The 19710-nt window shown below is 38.0% G+C and overlaps 1 protein-coding gene across 1 annotated transcript; it reads right to left on the bottom strand.

Annotated features, from left to right (window-relative positions):
• Positions 1-996: 996 nt before the first annotated feature.
• On the bottom strand, positions 997-19011 carry LOC307144749 (uncharacterized protein; the record flags this gene model as incomplete). Its single annotated transcript, XM_079847310.1, has 4 exons — positions 18913-19011; positions 15649-15713; positions 15261-15429; positions 997-1286 (listed from the first exon to the last, which is right to left on the bottom strand). Exons 1-4 carry the CDS (start codon positions 18947-18949, stop codon positions 997-999), a joined length of 561 nt encoding a protein of 186 aa, XP_079703436.1. The 5' UTR covers positions 18950-19011.
• Between the last annotated feature and the right edge of the window lie 699 nt (positions 19012-19710).

The raw sequence follows: 19710 nt of genomic DNA, 5'->3' as shown, positions 1-19710 counted from the left end.
TGTAGTGTATTGTGTAATTTAATTAAGTTTTTTATTTATTTATTTACTTATTTAAAGTTTTGGTTCACTAATTTTATTACATTAAATGTTATTGTATTGTATGATGTTGTTTTAAGAATTATGACATAAATCTTATGCATTAGTACACAAATGACATGCTTGTAATAAAGAAAAGTATATTATGCCCTATTGCTTAATAACAAATAATTTCGTAACAAAACATACTTAAAAATGTTATTCCTTTCATTAATCAGGATAAAAATAAAAGATTATTATATGAATTAAGGGTTTTATTACATGAAGATTTGTGATTCCGTAATTTTATTACACTGTTCTTTAGTCAAGGCTAGACGACCAATTCATATTTATACTAAGTACCCACAAAACATAGCTAGCATTCTGTCATTTATTTAAGTGTCTAAACTGTTAATAAGAAAAATAGTAATATACACAAATAAACATTATTTTATGGTTCTTTTAATAAAAAATAATGACACAATTATAATTGCATTACGAATTGCTGTGAATACGGTAAGTCAGTATCAGTGCGGTATTGATACTTTGCACGTGACGTCAGTTGTACTGGCTGGCGGGCAAGAACGTCATTCTCTAGCAACGAAAACCAGTAAACTAATCAAGGATCTTGCCAGGACGTTGCCAGTTTTAATATACAAAAGTTGGTGTTTTGAGGTGTACACGACATGTCAGATAGTTGTTGTGCGATTGGATGCACTAACCGCGTTTGTTGCCCGCCAGATATCACGTGACTGCAAAGTATCAATAAGATCAGGTAAAGCTCAGCTTACAAGCATCGGATAACGTTAGCTATTTCACAATCTATAGCTTCGGTTAAATACTGGTATATGAAATGTAGAAGTTAAAATACATTAATGACTTGTTATAACGTAGTACAAACGTCTTCTATAATAAAGTGGTTTTGTATGATTTGTAACCGTGCTTTGAACCAATCGGATTGCTTGGGTCCTCAGCTCAGACTCATCTCTTCAGTCGGAATAGACCGGTCCGGCTCGGCTCGGTGTTGCACATTACGGGTCTTTTTGAGTTCGGGCACGAATTGTTGGACCCGTGTAGACCTCTACAGTTTATCAGCAGAGTAACATCAGGAAACTGAGAATTACACCGTTCATGAGTCTGTGTTGATGATGATGATGATGATGATGAAGATGTTGTGTGTTCTTGTGAACATGATGAAGGGTTTGATGAGAATCTCTCCTCAGTTTTGACATCAGAATCAAACTTTACAGGCTCGTCTGGATCACAGGAGACTAGAAATCACAAATATATATCAGAGGCCATACTCATATGAATTATATTCTCAATTTAAAACCGACTAAAATGTGATGAAGGATTAAAGTTCAATAATGATCAAACACTCACAGTCTAGATTTAGTTTCTCCATACTCTCACATCTAACAAGTGTCTCTCCTCTTTCCTCTGGTGATTCTCTGGTTTGTGTCTCATTTCTGTCCTCCATTTTTCTCTCAGTCTTCTTGTTTTCTGCTGATCTGTGATTTCTGCTGATTTTCTTTCTCCTCTTCATTTGAATCTGTTCAATCACACAGACAGAGTTTCATTAAAGCGATATAACATCATATCACGAGACATCAGATCAACTCCTGATCAACATCTGCATGAGCTCAGTGTTATTACAGCATCTCAGATTAACTCTACAATATTCACAATAATCAATGATGATGAGAAATGACAAATATAGAAATGTGAGTTTATGTGTGAGTCCTGATCATAAACATCTTTCTCTTCTCACCTCATGTTTGATCATATTTGATTCATCAGAACGACACTTTACAGCTCCGACTGGATCAACAGAGGCTGTAAATGAAGAAAACAACCCGTTATCATCATAATTATAATACAGAGACTGAACTGATGATATAGACTCAGATCATCTAACAGAGAACATGCACTTAAAATATAGAATTAAAACATTTGTGATAAAATAGCAAATAATCCAGTCATCATATGAAGATAAAGCTCCTCAGTAAAGATGAGAAATGAAATATGAAACATGTTTCTCGCCTGTGAGAAGAAGAGAGATGTAGAATAATCCAGAGTTTATTAAATCACACTGAATATATAAAGATAAAGTCCTTCTTCTGTAGTTTGTGATGGTCCAGATATATTCCTGTCATGCATTCATTTCTCTTGTGTTCAGATTCTGCACAATTTTTAATACATATTTATCTTTCAGTTTCACTCCAATACTTTGTACACTAAATACAGCTAAATAGAGAGATGGCGCCAGTGTGTGTGGCCTGCCGTCTTCCTTCAGTTATTGTGTCTGTTTGTGCTGTTTACGTCACTCGTTGTTCAACATGTTGACTCCTTACTGGTGTATGAGCGCCAAAGTTTACTGGATCTTCGACCTACTGTTAAGTTTGATTATGGTGGACAAAAAACATTGCCACCGTTCCTGTCTGAGATCCCAGCTTCCCTCTGCCGGTTTACCTTACATCACCAGCGTAACGGTGCGTGTCCACTGGCACGTTGCGAGCGGAGCGGAGCGAGCGTTTTCAATTCATTCCTATGGAAGTTGAGCTTCACGCTCGCGCAGTGCATTTTGGGATTGCCAGCGGACCGGAGAAAGCGTTGAGAGCGACCGAGAGCGTCAAAAGGTCGGGCAGTTCTCGACTTTATGCAAATATCAAGCGAAAAACGCGCTCGGCAGCCAATTGCAGTGAGGTTCGGGATGTGACGTCTGTTTTGAGATTTTTAAAATATGCAAATTGTGCCAGAGTTTATGCTGGATTTAGTGCATAAATCATTTTGTTTACAAATTAGACGCTTTGCAGTTGTTATATTTTTATGTTAAAGATTTTATTTTGGATGTGTTCATTATGATTATATTGGCTGGGTTTATAAAAGTTTATAAAATTGAAAGGATATCTTTGCATGGTGCATTTGGAAACAAAGCTGGTCTATTTCTAAATGTAATCGCGTGCATCGCTGATGATTATACTGTCCTTGTGTTGAAAAAAACTTCGATTAAACACACTCGCAACAGACACACCCCAAAGCGGAGACATTACAGCGTTGCCAGCGGCACTGAGCGGACTTTTGCCGCTGTAGTGGACACGCACCGTAAGCGATCTCGCCGCTGGGGTAAACGCAGCGGACGGCTGGTGAGAATGAAGGCTTCCCTGGCGCACCTTTCAATGATCCCCTGGGCCAAGTACCGAGCGGTGCCTCGTCCGTTTATTTCTCGCCGATCGCTAGACCCTGTCGACGCCTGGTTGGTACCTGTCGTCGGACCGGACGAGGAATTCCAGGCCCGTGCTCCTTGCTCTCCTCGCCTTCGTTGGCGTGGGGTGAACCTGCGAGACCTGCGACCTCTGTGCCGGGTCTCTCAGAAAGACAACAACATTAAAGCCCTGCCGGCCCCTGCCAGGATTGGCTTAGTAAATGCTAGATCACTAGCAAATAAAACTTTTATCCTAAAGGACTTTTTCACCTCCCGGGGACTGGATTTCCTATGTGTGACTGAGACTTGGTTGAGTGTTGGTGAGTCCAGCGTTTTTTCTGAGTTTTTACCGCATGGTTGCAGCTACTTAAATTCCCCGCGGTCGTCGGGACGAGGAGGAGGAATAGCAATTATTTATAAAAACATTTATAAATGTAAACAGAGAAATTTAACAGCACCTATTAGCAGTTTTGAACTTTGTTTATTTGAGATGGGTCGTTCTTATACTGTATTATGTGCAGTGGTCTATCGGCCTCCAAAATACAATAAGGACTTTATAAATGAGTTTTCTATTTTTCTGGCTGAAATAATGCCGGAATATGACCGCGTCCTCATTATTGGGGATTTTAATGTCCATGTGTGTTGTACTGACGCCCCAATGGTAAGGGATTTTTTGTCCCTTATTGACTCTTTTAATCTCACGCAGTTTGTGTCTGGCCCCACACATGAACGTGGACATACACTTGATCTTATTTTATCTTTTGGGTTGCCTGTTTACAATCTAGAGATCGGCGATGCAGTGTTCTCTGATCATATGCCTATACTATTTGAGTTTGCCTTGGAATGTAGTACAAACAAACCCTGTACTGTTGCTCGGCCCTGCCGCATTATTAACTCTACTACTGCTGTTAAATTTTCATCTGTTTTTAATCAGAATTATTGTATACCACAGCATATGTGTGACTCAGACGAGCTTTGCTCATGGTTACACTCCACCTGTCAATCTGTTATAGATACTGTGGCTCCATTAAAAGTCAGGCAACCGAAAACTAAATTTGAACCATGGCTAAATGACACGGTGCGTGCTGCCAGACGCAAGTGCCGTCAAGTCGAGCGTAAATGGAAAAAGGATAGACTGCAAGTGTCATTTCAAATGCTACGGGAATGCTGGTCTCACTATCAGTCAATTGTGAAAGATGCTAAAAGAATGTATATCTCTGAGATCATTATTTTGAACAGTAATAAGCCTCGCGTTCTGTTTAAAACTATTGACTCAGTTATTAATGTTCCACAAACTGTTTGTGTTGATGAGTCTCCGGCTGCCTGTGAAACTTTTTTACGCTTTTTTAATGATAAAATCACTAATATTAGAGCTCTAATTTCACCTTCTGCCTGTGACCCCTCAGTCTCTGTTATCTGCTCTGCGACATTTGATAGGTTTGAACCTGTGACTTTGTGTATGTTACAGGAGATTGTTGGAAATTTGAAGCCCTCAGGTTCACCACAAGATGCTATTCCTCCTCGATTCTTTAAGGAGGTTTTTTCTACTATAGGACCGTCTGTTCTTGCAGTTGCTAATAGCAGTCTGTCCTCAGGTGTGGTCCCTAAAATTTTTAAACACGCTGTAGTGCAACCTTTACTCAAAAAACCTGGTCTTGATCCTACAGATCTTGCTAATTTTAGGCCTATTTCAAAACTGCCTTTTATTTCAAAAATCCTTGAAAAGATAGTCTGAAATCAAATAATGGCTTTTTTGAAAGATAACAATACCCTTGAGGTATTCCAGTCCGGCTTCAAATCTTTACACAGCACCGAATCTGCTCTTTTAAAAGTCTTTAATGATATTTATTTAGCCACAGATTCTGGAAATTATGTTGTTCTTGTGCTTCTTGACCTGACGGCTGCATTTGATACTGTGGACCATAAAATTTTGATCTCTCGATTGGAGCATTGTGTGGGCATAAAAGGCATAGCGCTTGAATGGTTCAGATCATATCTGGAAGGTCGAACTCTCTGTGTCAGCTGTGGGAACTCTGAGTCCTCTTCTGCACCTCTCTCTTGTGGGGTCCCCCAGGGCTTAATTCTGGGTCCTCTTCTATTTTCATTGTATTTGCTACCACTAGGCTCAGTAATTAGGAAGCATGGCATATCTTTTCACTGCTACGCTGATGATAGTCAGATATACATGCCGATTAAAAAGAATGACACTGTCAGTTCGCTAATAGAGTGCCTAGACGATGTTAAAGCCTGGATGGCTATTAATTTTTTAAGTTTTAATACAAATAAAACGGAAGTGATGATTTTTGGTGGTACAAATGGGACTAGTTCCATTGAGCTGGGTGCTTTGGCCCAATATGTTAAACCAGTCATCACTAACCTAGGGGTTAAAATTGATGCTCATCTTAACTTTGACAGCCAGATCAGAGCAGTGGTAAAAACAGGCTTCTTCCAACTGAGGCAATTGGCCAAAGTGAAGCCTTTTTTAGAAAGACGACAATTTGAGACAGTAATCCATGCCTTTATTACTAGCAGGCTGGATTACTGTAACTCACTTCTCGTGGGGGTTAGTGGGTCTTCTTTAGCTCGTCTTCAAATGGTGCAAAACGCTGCAGCACGTCTCTTGACAGGAGTACGTAAATATGAGCACATTACACCCGTCTTGGCGTCGCTTCACTGGCTGCCTGTGCAGTACAGGATTAATTTTAAAGTTCTTTTATTTGTTTTTAAATCATTAAATGGTCTTGCCCCGTCTTATATCTCTGAGTTAATACATCTTCACACACCCACTCGCTCTCTTAGGTCAGCCGATAAACTGCTCCTTCACGTGCCCAAAACAAAACGTAAACTCAGAGGGGATCGCGCATTTGCTGTGGCAGCTCCAAAATTGTGGAATGACCTGCCTCAGCCGGTAAAACAGGCCACTTCTCTCACTCATTTCAAATCTCTTTTAAAAACTCATCTATTTTCCTTGGCCTTTAACACCAGGAGTTGACATTTTGTATGTTATTGTTTGTTTTATATGTTTTTAATTTTAACTTATTTCATTATGTATTTTATAGTGCATTAGCTGTGTTGTGTTATGGTTTGTTTTGTACAGCACTTTGGGCTACTTCGGTCGTTTTAAAGTGCTTTATAAATAAAGTTTGCTTGCTTGCTTACTAACATCGGTAACACTTTACAATACGGGTGCACTAATCTGCATTAATTCATGCTTAACTAATGCACAGATAATTATGTGTTAATGTATGACTCATGAAGAACTAAACCATTAATTAATGATTGTAAAGTGTTACCCAAACATCTCTGTTCATAATTAATATCTAAAAATACTCTTACAAAATGTTTAAAGATGAAAGTGTTTGATTACCTTGTGATGATCTGGACAGAGAGAAGCTCCAGTGTTCACTGAGAGTCTGAGGAGCAGCACTGACTTTATACACTTACACACGCCATACGTCACCACGCCTACTCACTCACCTACACATACCTCCAGAAAACCGTAGTACTCATCTAAGCATAACCACAACACAAAGCAACTGGCTCTGAGTCACACCGGTTTTGTTCTCTGTGTTGTTTTGCACATTTCTCTATAAATGCTTGTTCCACTCATCAGTAGTTTAACAGATTCCCAGTGTAGAGATGGTAAACTGGTGTTATATGATGATATTGTCTTGATCTGGTAATAACTCTAGCTGCTGTATTTTGCACTATAACTGTAGTTTGTTGATTGATAATGATCAGGATAATCTAGTAATGCATTACAGTAATCCAGTCATGAACGCTTTATGAGCTTTTCTGCATCAGAAACATGTTCTGTATTTTGGTGTTTCTGAGGTGAATAACGCTGAAGGATCAGCCAGATCTTTAACTGGACATGATGAAGAAACACACACTGATGCAGATTGTTTACAAGAGATTCTGTGGACAGGATTATGGACAATCAATAATATCATCTTATTTATGATTATCAGCATTTATTATAAGAACATTACTGGTCATCCATATCTTTAACACACTCTGGTAACTTTGTCTGTAAGAAATATATAGTTGATTATTAATAAGCATAACAGTGGAAACTAATCTCATGTTTTCTAATAATTTTACAGACCCACATTTGACACACAATAACACTTTACACTCAAACACAAGCTCTTCTTTCTGCTCAATCTTTATCAGCAGTAAATATTTACACATCATATAAAGGTGTAAGTTGTTGCTGTATTATTCAGTTTTCATGTAATAGATTCATGTATCCTGTGACAAACAACATCTCTCGGGTTTACAGAGTAAGCGTGATCCTGATTGGATCTTCATAGTGTTTAGTTCCAGATTCACTCTGAGCGAATACTTACATCAGTTTATCAGTAATATCTTTAACAACAGTCTTCATCCTCACAGTGATGTCCGTCTGATACACAGGATTGATATATATGAGATTAATATATACTGTTGGTTTATTAGCACAGGATGATTCTGTCTGGAGTCTCTGACACACCTCATGTAATTATTTAGTGTTTCTAACATGTTACTACATCATGTTTGGTCTCTTCTGGCAGCTTATAAACTGAGAGTTGTGGTAAACATAAGAGAGATATTAAAGTACTAATGTACAATCTAGGAAATATTGCTCAAACAAGCAATGAAGAGGAATTGAAAGGTGTTTCTCTAAATCAGCACACTCGCCTGGCTTGGTCTTGTGGTTTCATATCATTCGATTTCCTCTTTGTGAAGACATTACACAGTGCACCTGAGACCTGCAGTGATGGATTAATTGACTCTAAAATGGAGAGTGACTCTCAGGGTTGCAAGACGATGTAAAGTACATGCATCTGATGAGTTTTATCGAGTTGATGGCAATAGCGCGTGCTCTCTGTCGGCATATTCATATTTTGCCATGTGAAAAAATCCAGCAAAATGCGCCGGCGCGTTTGTCGCCCCCAGAGGATTAACTTTAGCCTAACCATAAATTGTGATTATATATATGATCACTCACATCAAGACGCCGCTGCGGTGGTGGAGTCCATGCAGGAGGAGCAGCGTTTGGCACTACGTCACTGTTCAGCGCGAGCTGTGTGGAGAAGCCCATTCCCACCTCTATTGCGTTGGAGAAGCAATCCCGCGTAAAATGCAGGTTTCACAATCATGGTCTTCCAGGCCAAGTGCATGCAACCACTGGCGCCTAATTTCCAAGTCTGCTGGAAAGCTATGCAGTCCAACAGTGCTGTTGCGACCAGGAACACTACACCTATGTACCCTCCTGACCACTGTACTATATACAGATAAATCTACACTAGCTCGGGCGTGGCAGTATTTTACAGTAAAAACTTTATAATCTATCCGATTATTGTAGTCGATTTTTACTCATCTCAGTATAGCAATAGAGTTTGGTAAAAGCTGTTCATTCATTCACACACACACAAAAACGTGATTAATTTTTAAACAGTATTTGTGCCTGCTGTAGTAGCTACACAACAGCGCGCATCTGTGCGTTCATTCATTCATACACCGAAACACGATTCATATTTAAACAGTATTTTTGCGTGTACAGACACTTGCGATTAGAACAAAGCAAATATAGAACTGACCTATTCCTCAGCCGGAACTGTCGCTCCTCGAAATGAAACTTCCAGAACTTCTGAGGTAAATTTTCCAGGATTATTATTAAGATAGTATTATTCCTCACAGCGTCGTAAAGTACATGAGTCTGAAAGTGAACTCGCGGTGTATTATCCAGCTGATGTGGGCGTTTCACAGGTTTGTATGGATGCCTCAGATCATTTGCGTTTGAATAGCGCGCGCTCTCCGTGGGCGGGGTCACATTAAAACATAATGAGCTGAGATGAGAACGACTGACATCTCTCTCTTTTCATACATATTACATAAACTGAGAATATTTGTTTTTTTTATAAAAATTACTTCATTTAAAAGAAGTGAATTCAAGCTTCATGCCTGTGTGTCTGTATGCCTGTTTGACTGAGTATTCACTGAGTTATGGTTCATTTTCGGACATGTTTCAGAATGGACTTCACTGACAGAAAGAAGGCAGAACTCACATCATGTTTATTTTTTTTATTTGGCAAAAAGCAAAACACGTTGTTTTTATTGTGAGTATACACAAAAAAATACACACTTAACAGGATCGATTGATGTATGAAACTTGTTTGTAAGATCAAATTCAACAGAGTATTTTGAGTCTCTTTTGAACTGATAAGAAAAAAAGCAAGCCTATCGCGCCGGCGTGATTGTCGACTCCAGGGGGTTAAGCTCTTGTAACTGCGCTTATTTCCGTAGTTGGTATAAGTGGCAGTTGGTGGAATAGACAAGAAATGTACAATCTTGCTGACAACGTTTCTTTAGTCATTCGGCAGTCTTGCAGACTGAACCGCTATAGGGAATCCACCCTTACAAAATAAATGTCAGTATATAATATGAACTTAAATAATATAATAAAGTTAAATATTTAAAAAACATTAGTTTTATATTTCCACACAGACGATATATCCTATATATCTATATATACCCGATATATCCTACCGCTCTAGCTTTGAGAGAGATGTGGGACACGAGCAGAAAGACCATCTCTTTCCTAATATGGTTTTGGTGGACCAGCGCTGGAGCTACTCAGCCACAGCGGTGATGTGGTGTTCAAGTTTACCGGCACAGGCTTAGCAAGTGGATGTGTTTTGTTGTTTAAACACCTTTACAACGATCGCGTATATGCGCGGTGGGCGCCGCCATGTTAGTTTGTGCTGCAGTTCAGAGAATCAGATCTTTTGGATTTACAACACGTGAATTCATCCACTTCTCCCGAAATACATGAGAGTAAGCGGCCGGTGAACTGGGAGAAGAATGCACTGATGCACTGACTGTTCTAATCACAGCCGTGTGTTAAAGGGTTAATGAACGAATAATTGATAGTAAGGTATACAGAGAATAATCAATGATCTAAATTAAATCATAATCAATATTGAATATTATTTTCTAATAAGAAACACAAAATGCTGAAAAGACATTCACACGTTATACCTGATTATACCATTATACATTCCTTACGAAGTGGTGACCCCGACGTGATCTCCAGCTGGCGAGTGTGTTTTAGAGAAATATTAGGACTTGCATCAAGAGGTTTGATCTTCTCTTTCTTCAGCTGTTCTTCAGCAGTGTTCGAGTTTGGCTGAAGCTCATCTTCCAGATTACTGACTTTAACCCTCGCCTGCCTCGTGTTGTTGCTCTGTATATTGTTGCAGAGATTATATTGTGAAACACTTTTAAAGTTACGGGTAATTGTATCTTACTGGACTTTAACTCACTGTTGTTGTCGCCACTGTGTGTTTAAACACACTGGATGCCATTTTATTTCTGTAAAACCCCTTTCTCCTGTGTTTGGCTATTTAGGGAGTTAGTGAACATTTCTGTTGTTCATTTCTTTTCTCTGACTAGACAGAGTATTTTTACTTTGTAACAAAGTAGTCCAGAGAACTTTTGCTGTTTCCTCCTCCTGAAGAATATTTTACTTCCTTTTGAGTTTCTTCATTTATACTTTATAAATAAACCTTGTTGAACTGGGGTTTACTGTCAGTCGTTCGGGTCGAGGAACGGCACACTAACTCAACTCAAATCTTTTTACTTTTCCACAGTTACTCCTTCACCTCAGGCAAACATTACATCTGGCATATAACAACAGTATATAACTATACATAATACAACTCTTTAATGGTTTTACATTGACTTTCAGCCGTTATTCTGTTCACACTCATCTGATATGAATCAGTTTATATTGTGAAATGTAATGATCTCTCTGATGAATGTGATGAATCTGATTATGCGACTGATCCTGTAATATAATCTGATCAGATGAGAGTCTCTTTCTGCTTCATATGAGACACATGATGATCCTCATTGAGCTTCAGATCAGATTCTCTGATTTCTCTTCACTGTCTCTGATCCTGAAACTAAAGGCCTTTGAGTTTCACCTCAAATCTACTTCTGACATCTAGTGGACAAAGATGAAAACTGCAGATCATATTCTGTGTGTTAGGAGGAATAGAAAACACACACTCATACAGATTTATTTACAATGCCTTCATTTCTATTTTAAACAAGTGACATTCTCTCAGTTTAATTCACTGAATGTCATTAAATCTATAATAATATCAACTATAAAATGGTTAGTTTGCATTTGTGTGAAATGTCAGAACTTATAGCAAACGTTACAGCTTATGCTATAATGGATACTATTATGTTTTTAAATATTAGATATATAGTGTAATTAAACAGTATTCAGTAAGTATGTATCTGTTGTTGGTCTGAACAGCTTCAGTTTTCTCTTTAATAAACTCTTTCCCTGTCAGTGACAGTGTTTTCCATCAATCCGTGTTTCCACTGTTATACTGTTGGTGGCGCTGTTACACTTCTCCTGAAAGAGTTCAGAGTCTCCTGAAAAAGCTAGAAGCATTGCTGACACACAACTATAACGCGATCATCAACTTTAAACAGCATTTTAATAAAATCAGATTCATCTCTTGTGTTTTAGTGTCAAACATATAGAAAGTTCATTAACAGGTTAAAAAAAAAAAAAAACAGAAAAACTTTCACATACAATATAAAGTATTACGTCCAAAGATGTATTTATGTTTGTGAGACTGCATGCTGTGGTTGTGGTGGTTTCTCCTGGTTTTCCAGTGTCTCCAGTGTTGTGCACTTCTTGGGTCTGTATGAGTGTGTCTCTTCATCTACAGGACTGTCGTCTCACTGCTTGTCTACTGAATGCTTTACTGTTTTTAGTTCACTGTTAAATGCTTTATCCTAAAGTCCAGTTGCTACTGAGAGACGCTCCAGTCTACAACTTAATCTTGCTCTTGTATGGTTCCCTTGTTTATTTCTCCTATTGTTTGCTTTTCCTTTATCGGGAACTGTATGGGCGCCTTTTTATTTTGCAATCCTTGTTTTCTCCTGTTTGTGGTCAGGTAGGGAGTGACTGTACATTTCTGTTATTTATTTATTATATTCTTTGACAGGTTTTGTAAGAATTTAACTCTCAGGTAGACTAAACCCCCAGACATCTGTAGGACACAACAAAAGACTGAATGATGTTTCTTCACATAAATATCTCAAGGATTACACAAGTTTGGAGTCACAGCTGATATTTCGTTGAGTTTTGAATACATTTAATTCTATTGTATTTTGGAATCTATACATATAGAGGCCTAAAGCAAGAGTTTCAGCTCATCAAGTGTGTTGCTTTTGTGGGTCATAAATAATGTTTCATTGTCTGTTACTAACTGAAAGTGTGATGGGAATGAAAGATCACGAAAGATGTACTGATTTATATTAACCCACGTTTTACAAACTCACAGGAAAACCTTCCGCTCTTGAGTTTGCAAAACCTGTAGATCAAGTTTGCGAAACGGTATAAAAAAATGCTTTAAACAATCAGCTGAAAACACCACATATAGTCAAGTATTGTGACAAAGACTGTTTCCAGAATATATGATATTAATCTATTTAATCTGAAGCTCAAAGAGAAACCAAAATATTTGTCATTTGTAAGTTTTTATTTTCATCTCTGAAATCTTCCATACAGAAATAAATATCATCTTTCAGTTGTTTTTTTATAAAGGAAGTATTATGTGTATTATAGTAACAGATTTATGACCGATCATGACATATTTCACATATTCTTGAATCAGGAGATTATGGAGAAATATCATGTGACTAAAGCCAGAAAAATATACACAAGTACGAGAAGTCAAACACAAGATTTGGCCAAACTCTGTAAAATTTAATGCTCTCTTCAATATGAAGTGAATATTACTTGCTTGTTAATTGTTTAAATTTATGAATATGAAAATTTAACTAAATATGTAAACTGTCCAAATGAAATATACTGAACAATTCAAAATACAACGGCAGACTTTTGTCTAACTTTGTCGTACAAAATTTAGATACAAAAATATATACAACATAATATACATAAATCTTAAATGAACAAAGATGCATGAAATGTGCTATAGAAATGCAGAATTTTGCAGTCTTAAATAAATGAGCAGAGCAAAATATTGTGTGAAACGAGCCTGTGAGTGATGAAGATGAAGATGAAGATGATCAAATGTTCATGGTGTGAAACTGTTGTCAGTGAAGTTTATCAGCAACATCAGGAGAATCTGAGAAATACACTTCATAATCTGATGATGATGAAGATGTTCAGGTCTTCAGCTGCTGATGGATGTCAGTGATGATGATGATGATGATGATGAAGATGTTCAGGTCTTCAGCTGCTGATGGATGTCAGTGATGATGATGATGATGATGATGATGAAGATGTTCAGGTCTTCAGCTGCTGATGGATGTCAGTGATGATGATGATGATGATGATGAAGATGTTCAGGTCTTCAGCTGCTGATGGATGTCAGTGATGATGATGATGATGATGATGATGATGATGATGAAGATGTTCAGGTCTTCAGCTGCTGATGGATGTCAGTGATGATGATGATGATGATGATGAAGATGTTCAGGTCTTCAGCTGCTGATGGATGTCAGTGATGATGATGATGATGATGATGATGATAAAGATGTTCAGGTCTTCAGCTGCTGATGGATGTCAGTGATGATGATGATGATGATGATGAAGATGTTCAGGTCTTCAGCTGCTGATGGATGTCAGTGATGATGATGATGATGATGATGAAGATGTTCAGGTCTTCAGCTGCTGATGGATGTCAGTGATGATGATGATGATGATGATGATAAAGATGTTCAGGTCTTCAGCTGCTGATGGATGTCAGTGATGATGATGATGATGATGATGATGAAGATGTTCAGGTCTTCAGCTGCTGATGGATGTCAGTGATGATGATGATGATGATGATGATGAAGATGTTCAGGTCTTCAGCTGCTGATGGATGTCGGTGATGATGATGATGATGATGAAGATGTTAAGGTCTTCAGCTGCTGATGGATGTCAGTGATGATGATGATGATGATGATGATGATGAAGATGTTCAGGTCTTCAGCTGCTGATGGATGTCAGTGATGATGATGATGATGATGATAAAGATGTTCAGGTCTTCAGCTGCTGATGGATGTCAGTGATGATGATGATGATGATGATGAAGATGTTCAGGTCTTCAGCTGCTGATGGATGTCAGTGATGATGATGATGATGATGATGATGATAAAGATGTTCAGGTCTTCAGCTGCTGATGGATGTCAGTGATGATGATGATGATGATGATGATGAAGATGTTCAGGTCTTCAGCTGCTGATGGATGTCAGTGATGATGATGATGATGATGATGATGATGATGAAGATGTTCAGGTCTTCAGCTGCTGATGGATGTCGGTGATGATGATGATGATGATGAAGATGTTAAGGTCTTCAGCTGCTGATGGATGTCAGTGATGATGATGATGATGATGATGATGATGAAGATGTTCAGGTCTTCAGCTGCTGATGGATGTCGGTGATGATGATGATGATGATGATGATGATGATGATGATCTTGAGAACATGATGAAGGGTTTGATGAGAATCTCTCCTCAGTTTTGACATCAGAATCAAACTTTACAGGCTCGTCTGGATCATTAGACTAGAAATCACAAATATATATCAGATTATTCTCATATACTTTGCTTTGAATTTATACATTTAATATGTTCCTGATCAATAACTTTTCTGTCAATTAAACACAATCTGTGAATGTTTCATAACTGCTGAAAATCGATTTGATGAATTTCTCTGAATGTGCCATTTCACGACAGGAGAGAAAACAACAGTAAGTTCTGGTTTCACAGACAGGGTTTAGATTAAACGAGGATTAGGCTTTAATTTAATTAAGGCATTTAAGTAGATTTTATAAATGTTTCTAGAAAAAAACATTCCTGATGTGAATCTTTAGACACTGATATATTCTAAGATGCTTTCAGTTAAAACAGCTCAGTCAGTCTGGACTAGATCAAGCCTCGTCTGTGAAACTGATTTAACAGTAAAACTAAAATATGATGAAGGATTAAAGTTCGATAATAATCAAACACTCACAATCTGGATTTAGTTTCTCCATACTGTCACATCTATCAAGTCTCTGTCCTCTTTCCTCTGGAGATTCTCTGGTGTGTGTCTCATTTCTGTCCTCCATTTTTCTCTCAGTCTTCTTGTTTTCTGCTGATCTGTGATTTCTGCTGATTTTCTTTCTCCTCTTCATTTGAATCTGTTCAATCACACAGACAGAGTTTCATTAAAGCGATATAACATCATATCACGAGACATCAGATCAACTCCTGATCAACATCTGCATGAGCTCAGTGTTATTACAGCATCTCAGATTAACTCTACAATATTCACAATAATCAATGATGATGAGAAATGACAAATATAGAAATGTGAGTTTATGTGTGAGTCCTGATCATAAACATCTTTCTCTTCTCACCTCATGTTTGATCATATTTGATTCATCAGAACGACACTTTACAGCTCCGACTGGATCAACAGAGACTGTAAATGAAGAAAACAACCCGTTATCATCATAATTATGACCGCCGCTAGCGTAGCTAGCGAAAGCGGTCATATAGGGATTGTCAAAGTTTTTTTTTTTTTTTTTTTCGTCATCTACTGAATTTTTCGTCAACGATACCAGGGACACCGAAACACCGGGGAACATGAAATTTGGTGGGCATGTAGCCCCACTAGACTTTTACGGAAAAATTTAGTTTGGTCCCCGGGGCCACTTTTACAAGATAAAACCACTTTTTTGGGGAAAAATGTTTTTTTATTTCAGTAAAACACAACAAACCCATGCCAAAGTCAGATAACTGACTTTTACCATCAACAGGTACCTCAACCGTTTGGTAGAGGTTTGTAGAAATTGAATGGGAGGGTCCTTTGAAAAAAAAATCACAGATTTTTCATACTTAGTATGTATAAGTATATTTTTTGTGGAAAGCCAGTGCAGGTCTGAGCGGCGGTCATATTTTGTACCGCCATGCGGTACATCTAGTTATAATACAGTGACTGAACTGATGCTTTAGATTCACTCGTGTTATAGCTGTATAATGTTATGTGAATATGCGTCAGCTATGCAAAACACTCATACAAAATAGCTCAAGATTGTTTTCACATGGTTTAATTATACTGATATTATTAGTCTACTCTAGGGGTGGGCAATAATGGGAAAAATAATACATCACAATTTTTTTCAAGAAAATCACGATTTTATCATGATTCTTTTTATTATAGGCAATATAGGCAATTAGTTGAATTACACTGGTAACGGTTACTAACGGAGTTTGATTGACAGCTTTGCTTCCCAGTAGGCGGAGACACTTTTTGCTTGCAGGCTGCAGTCAGACAGCCCAGAGCCCATCAGAGTTAAACAGCTGAGACGGTAGGGTAGAGACTGGTGTGCAACCTATGCAAGCAATATCAAATATGCATTCCCCAGAGGTAAACTTTCATACTAGAATCAAAAGTTGAATGCTCTTCTCCAAATTTGGAAAACATGACATTTTGAAATAGCGTTGTGATAATAATTGAATAACAAGATCGGAACGAGTTTGAATATCAAGCCAACATGAGCAAAAGCTGCCCATCTTTGACGCACAGTTTTGTGTTAGCTAACAATGTTGATTAGCTAATTAAGCTAACGCTATCACGGACTGCAATTCCTACCAGATCTGGACTAATAATTGATGTTGTCCAAGTTACAGACAGCCTTTTACTATATTTATCAGGAGAAGAAAATATCAAAGTCCTACACTGACCTTGTAGAATTTATATATTTATATATCTATATGTATGTATATATCTTTATGCATATGTATATATCTATCTCTATATATGTACTGTATATATCTATATGCATACATATATATATATATATATATATATATATATATATATATATATATATGCATATGTGTGCATATACTGTATATACGGTATTGATTGAAACATTCATTGTTTATTGTGCTAGCTGTAAGCATCTTACAAAAACAGCAGTATGGGTTTCTGAAATTAATTATGATACCTTTTGATACCAAATGCAAACTTTATCTGCCGCCATCTGACAAACGCCAAACCCAGATTTACTCTGGTTTTACTCCGGGCTTTATCCGATGATCTCTTTGCATTGCTATATTTTCTTTTCTTATTTTTTTGGCAAGCTCCGTCGCTAGTAGGGCTTGCGTCCGCCATTACTTTAACAAAATATTGGGCGTGTTTGTAACTCTCAGTGTACCTGCCCTCAAAGCCTGTCATTGGCTATCACCTCACACACACCCTTACAAATGTACACGCCCCAAAACGTCCCGACTCCAATATATGCTGGCTACCAAGGCAGTGGGGGGAGTGTCAGTTCTGACACTCTGCCAGATACTATGTTTTAACGTTAGCTGATGACATATAAGGGTTATTATTGGATATTTTATTATGGAACAAGTTGCATAAGGCACCTTTAAGGCTTTAAAGGAGAACTCCGGTCAATTTTAACATTGAGCTCATTTTTTTTGTAAATTTGGAGAGCTGTCAGTACAGAGAAAAACGACAAAAATCGGTGTTGCCTACACCGTGTTATCCTCTTTTTAAAATTTGCACCCTGTTGACTTCAATGGGGCAAGTTTTAAACCTGCTTTTAGCCTCTTAACATCCTTGATGTGTCATTACAAGTGCACAGGTCATGTGAGTGATTCCTTCAGAGTGAACGCGGGTGAGTCTGACCTGCAGTAGATGTGAAAGAAATGGATAAAAATGATGTTATTTAAGCCAGCGCACATACCTGTATTTACATCCTGTTTTCGGTCGAAGTCCATAGTAATCGATTGTCGAGTTCATGCGCATTGGTTTAGTACCTATGATCATGCGCGTGAACTCGACAATCGATTACTATGGACTTTGACCGAAAACAGGATGTAAATACAGGTATGAGCGCTGGCTGAATAAATATCATTTTTATCCATATCTTTCACATCTACTGCAGTCAGATTCACCCGTGTTCACTCTGAAGGAATCACTCACATGACCTGTGCACTTGTAATGACACATCAAGGATGTTAAGAGGCTAAAAGCAGGTTTAGTACTTGCCCCATTGAAGTCAACAGGGAGCAAATTTTAAAAAGAGGATAACACGGTGTAGGCAACACCGATTTTTGTCGTTGTTCTCTGTACTGACAGCTCTCCAAATGTACAAAAAAATTAGCTCAATGTTAAAATTGACCGGAGTTCTCCTTTAAAGCACAGGCAAATAATGAACTTTTGTGAACTGCAGTGTCCTGTGAGTGTAACTTTATCTCTGCGTTAATATGTGATGTGAAGTGCGTCGTGTTGTACAGTAGCTTATGTTGATACGGAGGCGCCAGAACTGAACTGACAGAATGCACTGTAACACGATACTACGATATTTCTTCAAAAGCTGATCGTGGACACAATAGTCCACGATCAAAAATCGTGATATCACACTCACACACTTCACAGTGTTTTCACTCTTTGTGTCTCCATGTGTTTGTTCCTGGTTTACATCTAATTTAAACAATGGCAAGGAATAGAGACATGATGATTACACTGTTATAGTATTACAAACATTCAGTAATTTACAATTAGCAGCTATCAAAGCATTTATGGTAAAATAGCAAATAAAGCTGCTCAGTAAAGTAGGCTTGAATGAATAATTAAATCATGCGTTTAGAAACATGTTCCTCACCTGTGAGAAGAAGAGAGATGACTAAAGATAAAGTCATGCAGTGAGAATCCTAGTTTCAACAGTAGATGCAGAGAACACACTGAATAGCCTACAGAGAACACACTAGACCCAGAGAACTCAGTCCAGCAGCATGATGCCATAATAGAGTCTTTTGTCTTATTAATAGCCTACGACCTTTAAGAACAATGCCATCCTTTCAGTGACGGATGGACAAATCCCTACTGCGGGTTTTGCAACGGCTACAAATATCGCAAAGCTCCTTGCAATGAGCCCAGCAAGAGCCCGTTCCTGTTGACAAATGAAGAGCTGCTGGAATACACATGAAGTCAGCAGGTCTGGATGATGCAGGTCACTGTTTAACCCATGCATGTTACACATTACATCTGTGATTAAACATTTACCGTTTACTTTCTCGTAAATTATGCCAAACACTGGGGCATGTCACACTTCATTTAAACTGACACTAGTGGAATATGCATGTGTCGAAAGACTAGGCTATCTCACAGATTTCATTATCTGACCGGTGCATGGGAGAAAGATCAGTGACTGAGCTGATAGTGATAGAAACGTGTCGGTGTTGACAAATTAAACACATCACAATTTACTGTTAAAGAGTGAATTTTGAGAAGGGCTCACACACATCTGTCTTAAACATTTGCATAGGGGTGGTGGTCATTAACTACATTAAAATACAGGTCTATCGCACTGGTACGAAAATGAAGACATAAAGCTTCACATACACATAGCCTATGTATACAGTGAGATATCATTAGTTACAGTGCTGTGAAACTCACCCCA

Source organism: Squalius cephalus (assembly GCF_949319135.1).
Source record: "Squalius cephalus genome assembly, chromosome: 17".
NCBI classification, from domain to species: Eukaryota; Metazoa; Chordata; class Actinopteri; order Cypriniformes; family Leuciscidae; genus Squalius; species Squalius cephalus.
This window is presented reverse-complemented; position numbering and strand designations above follow the sequence as displayed.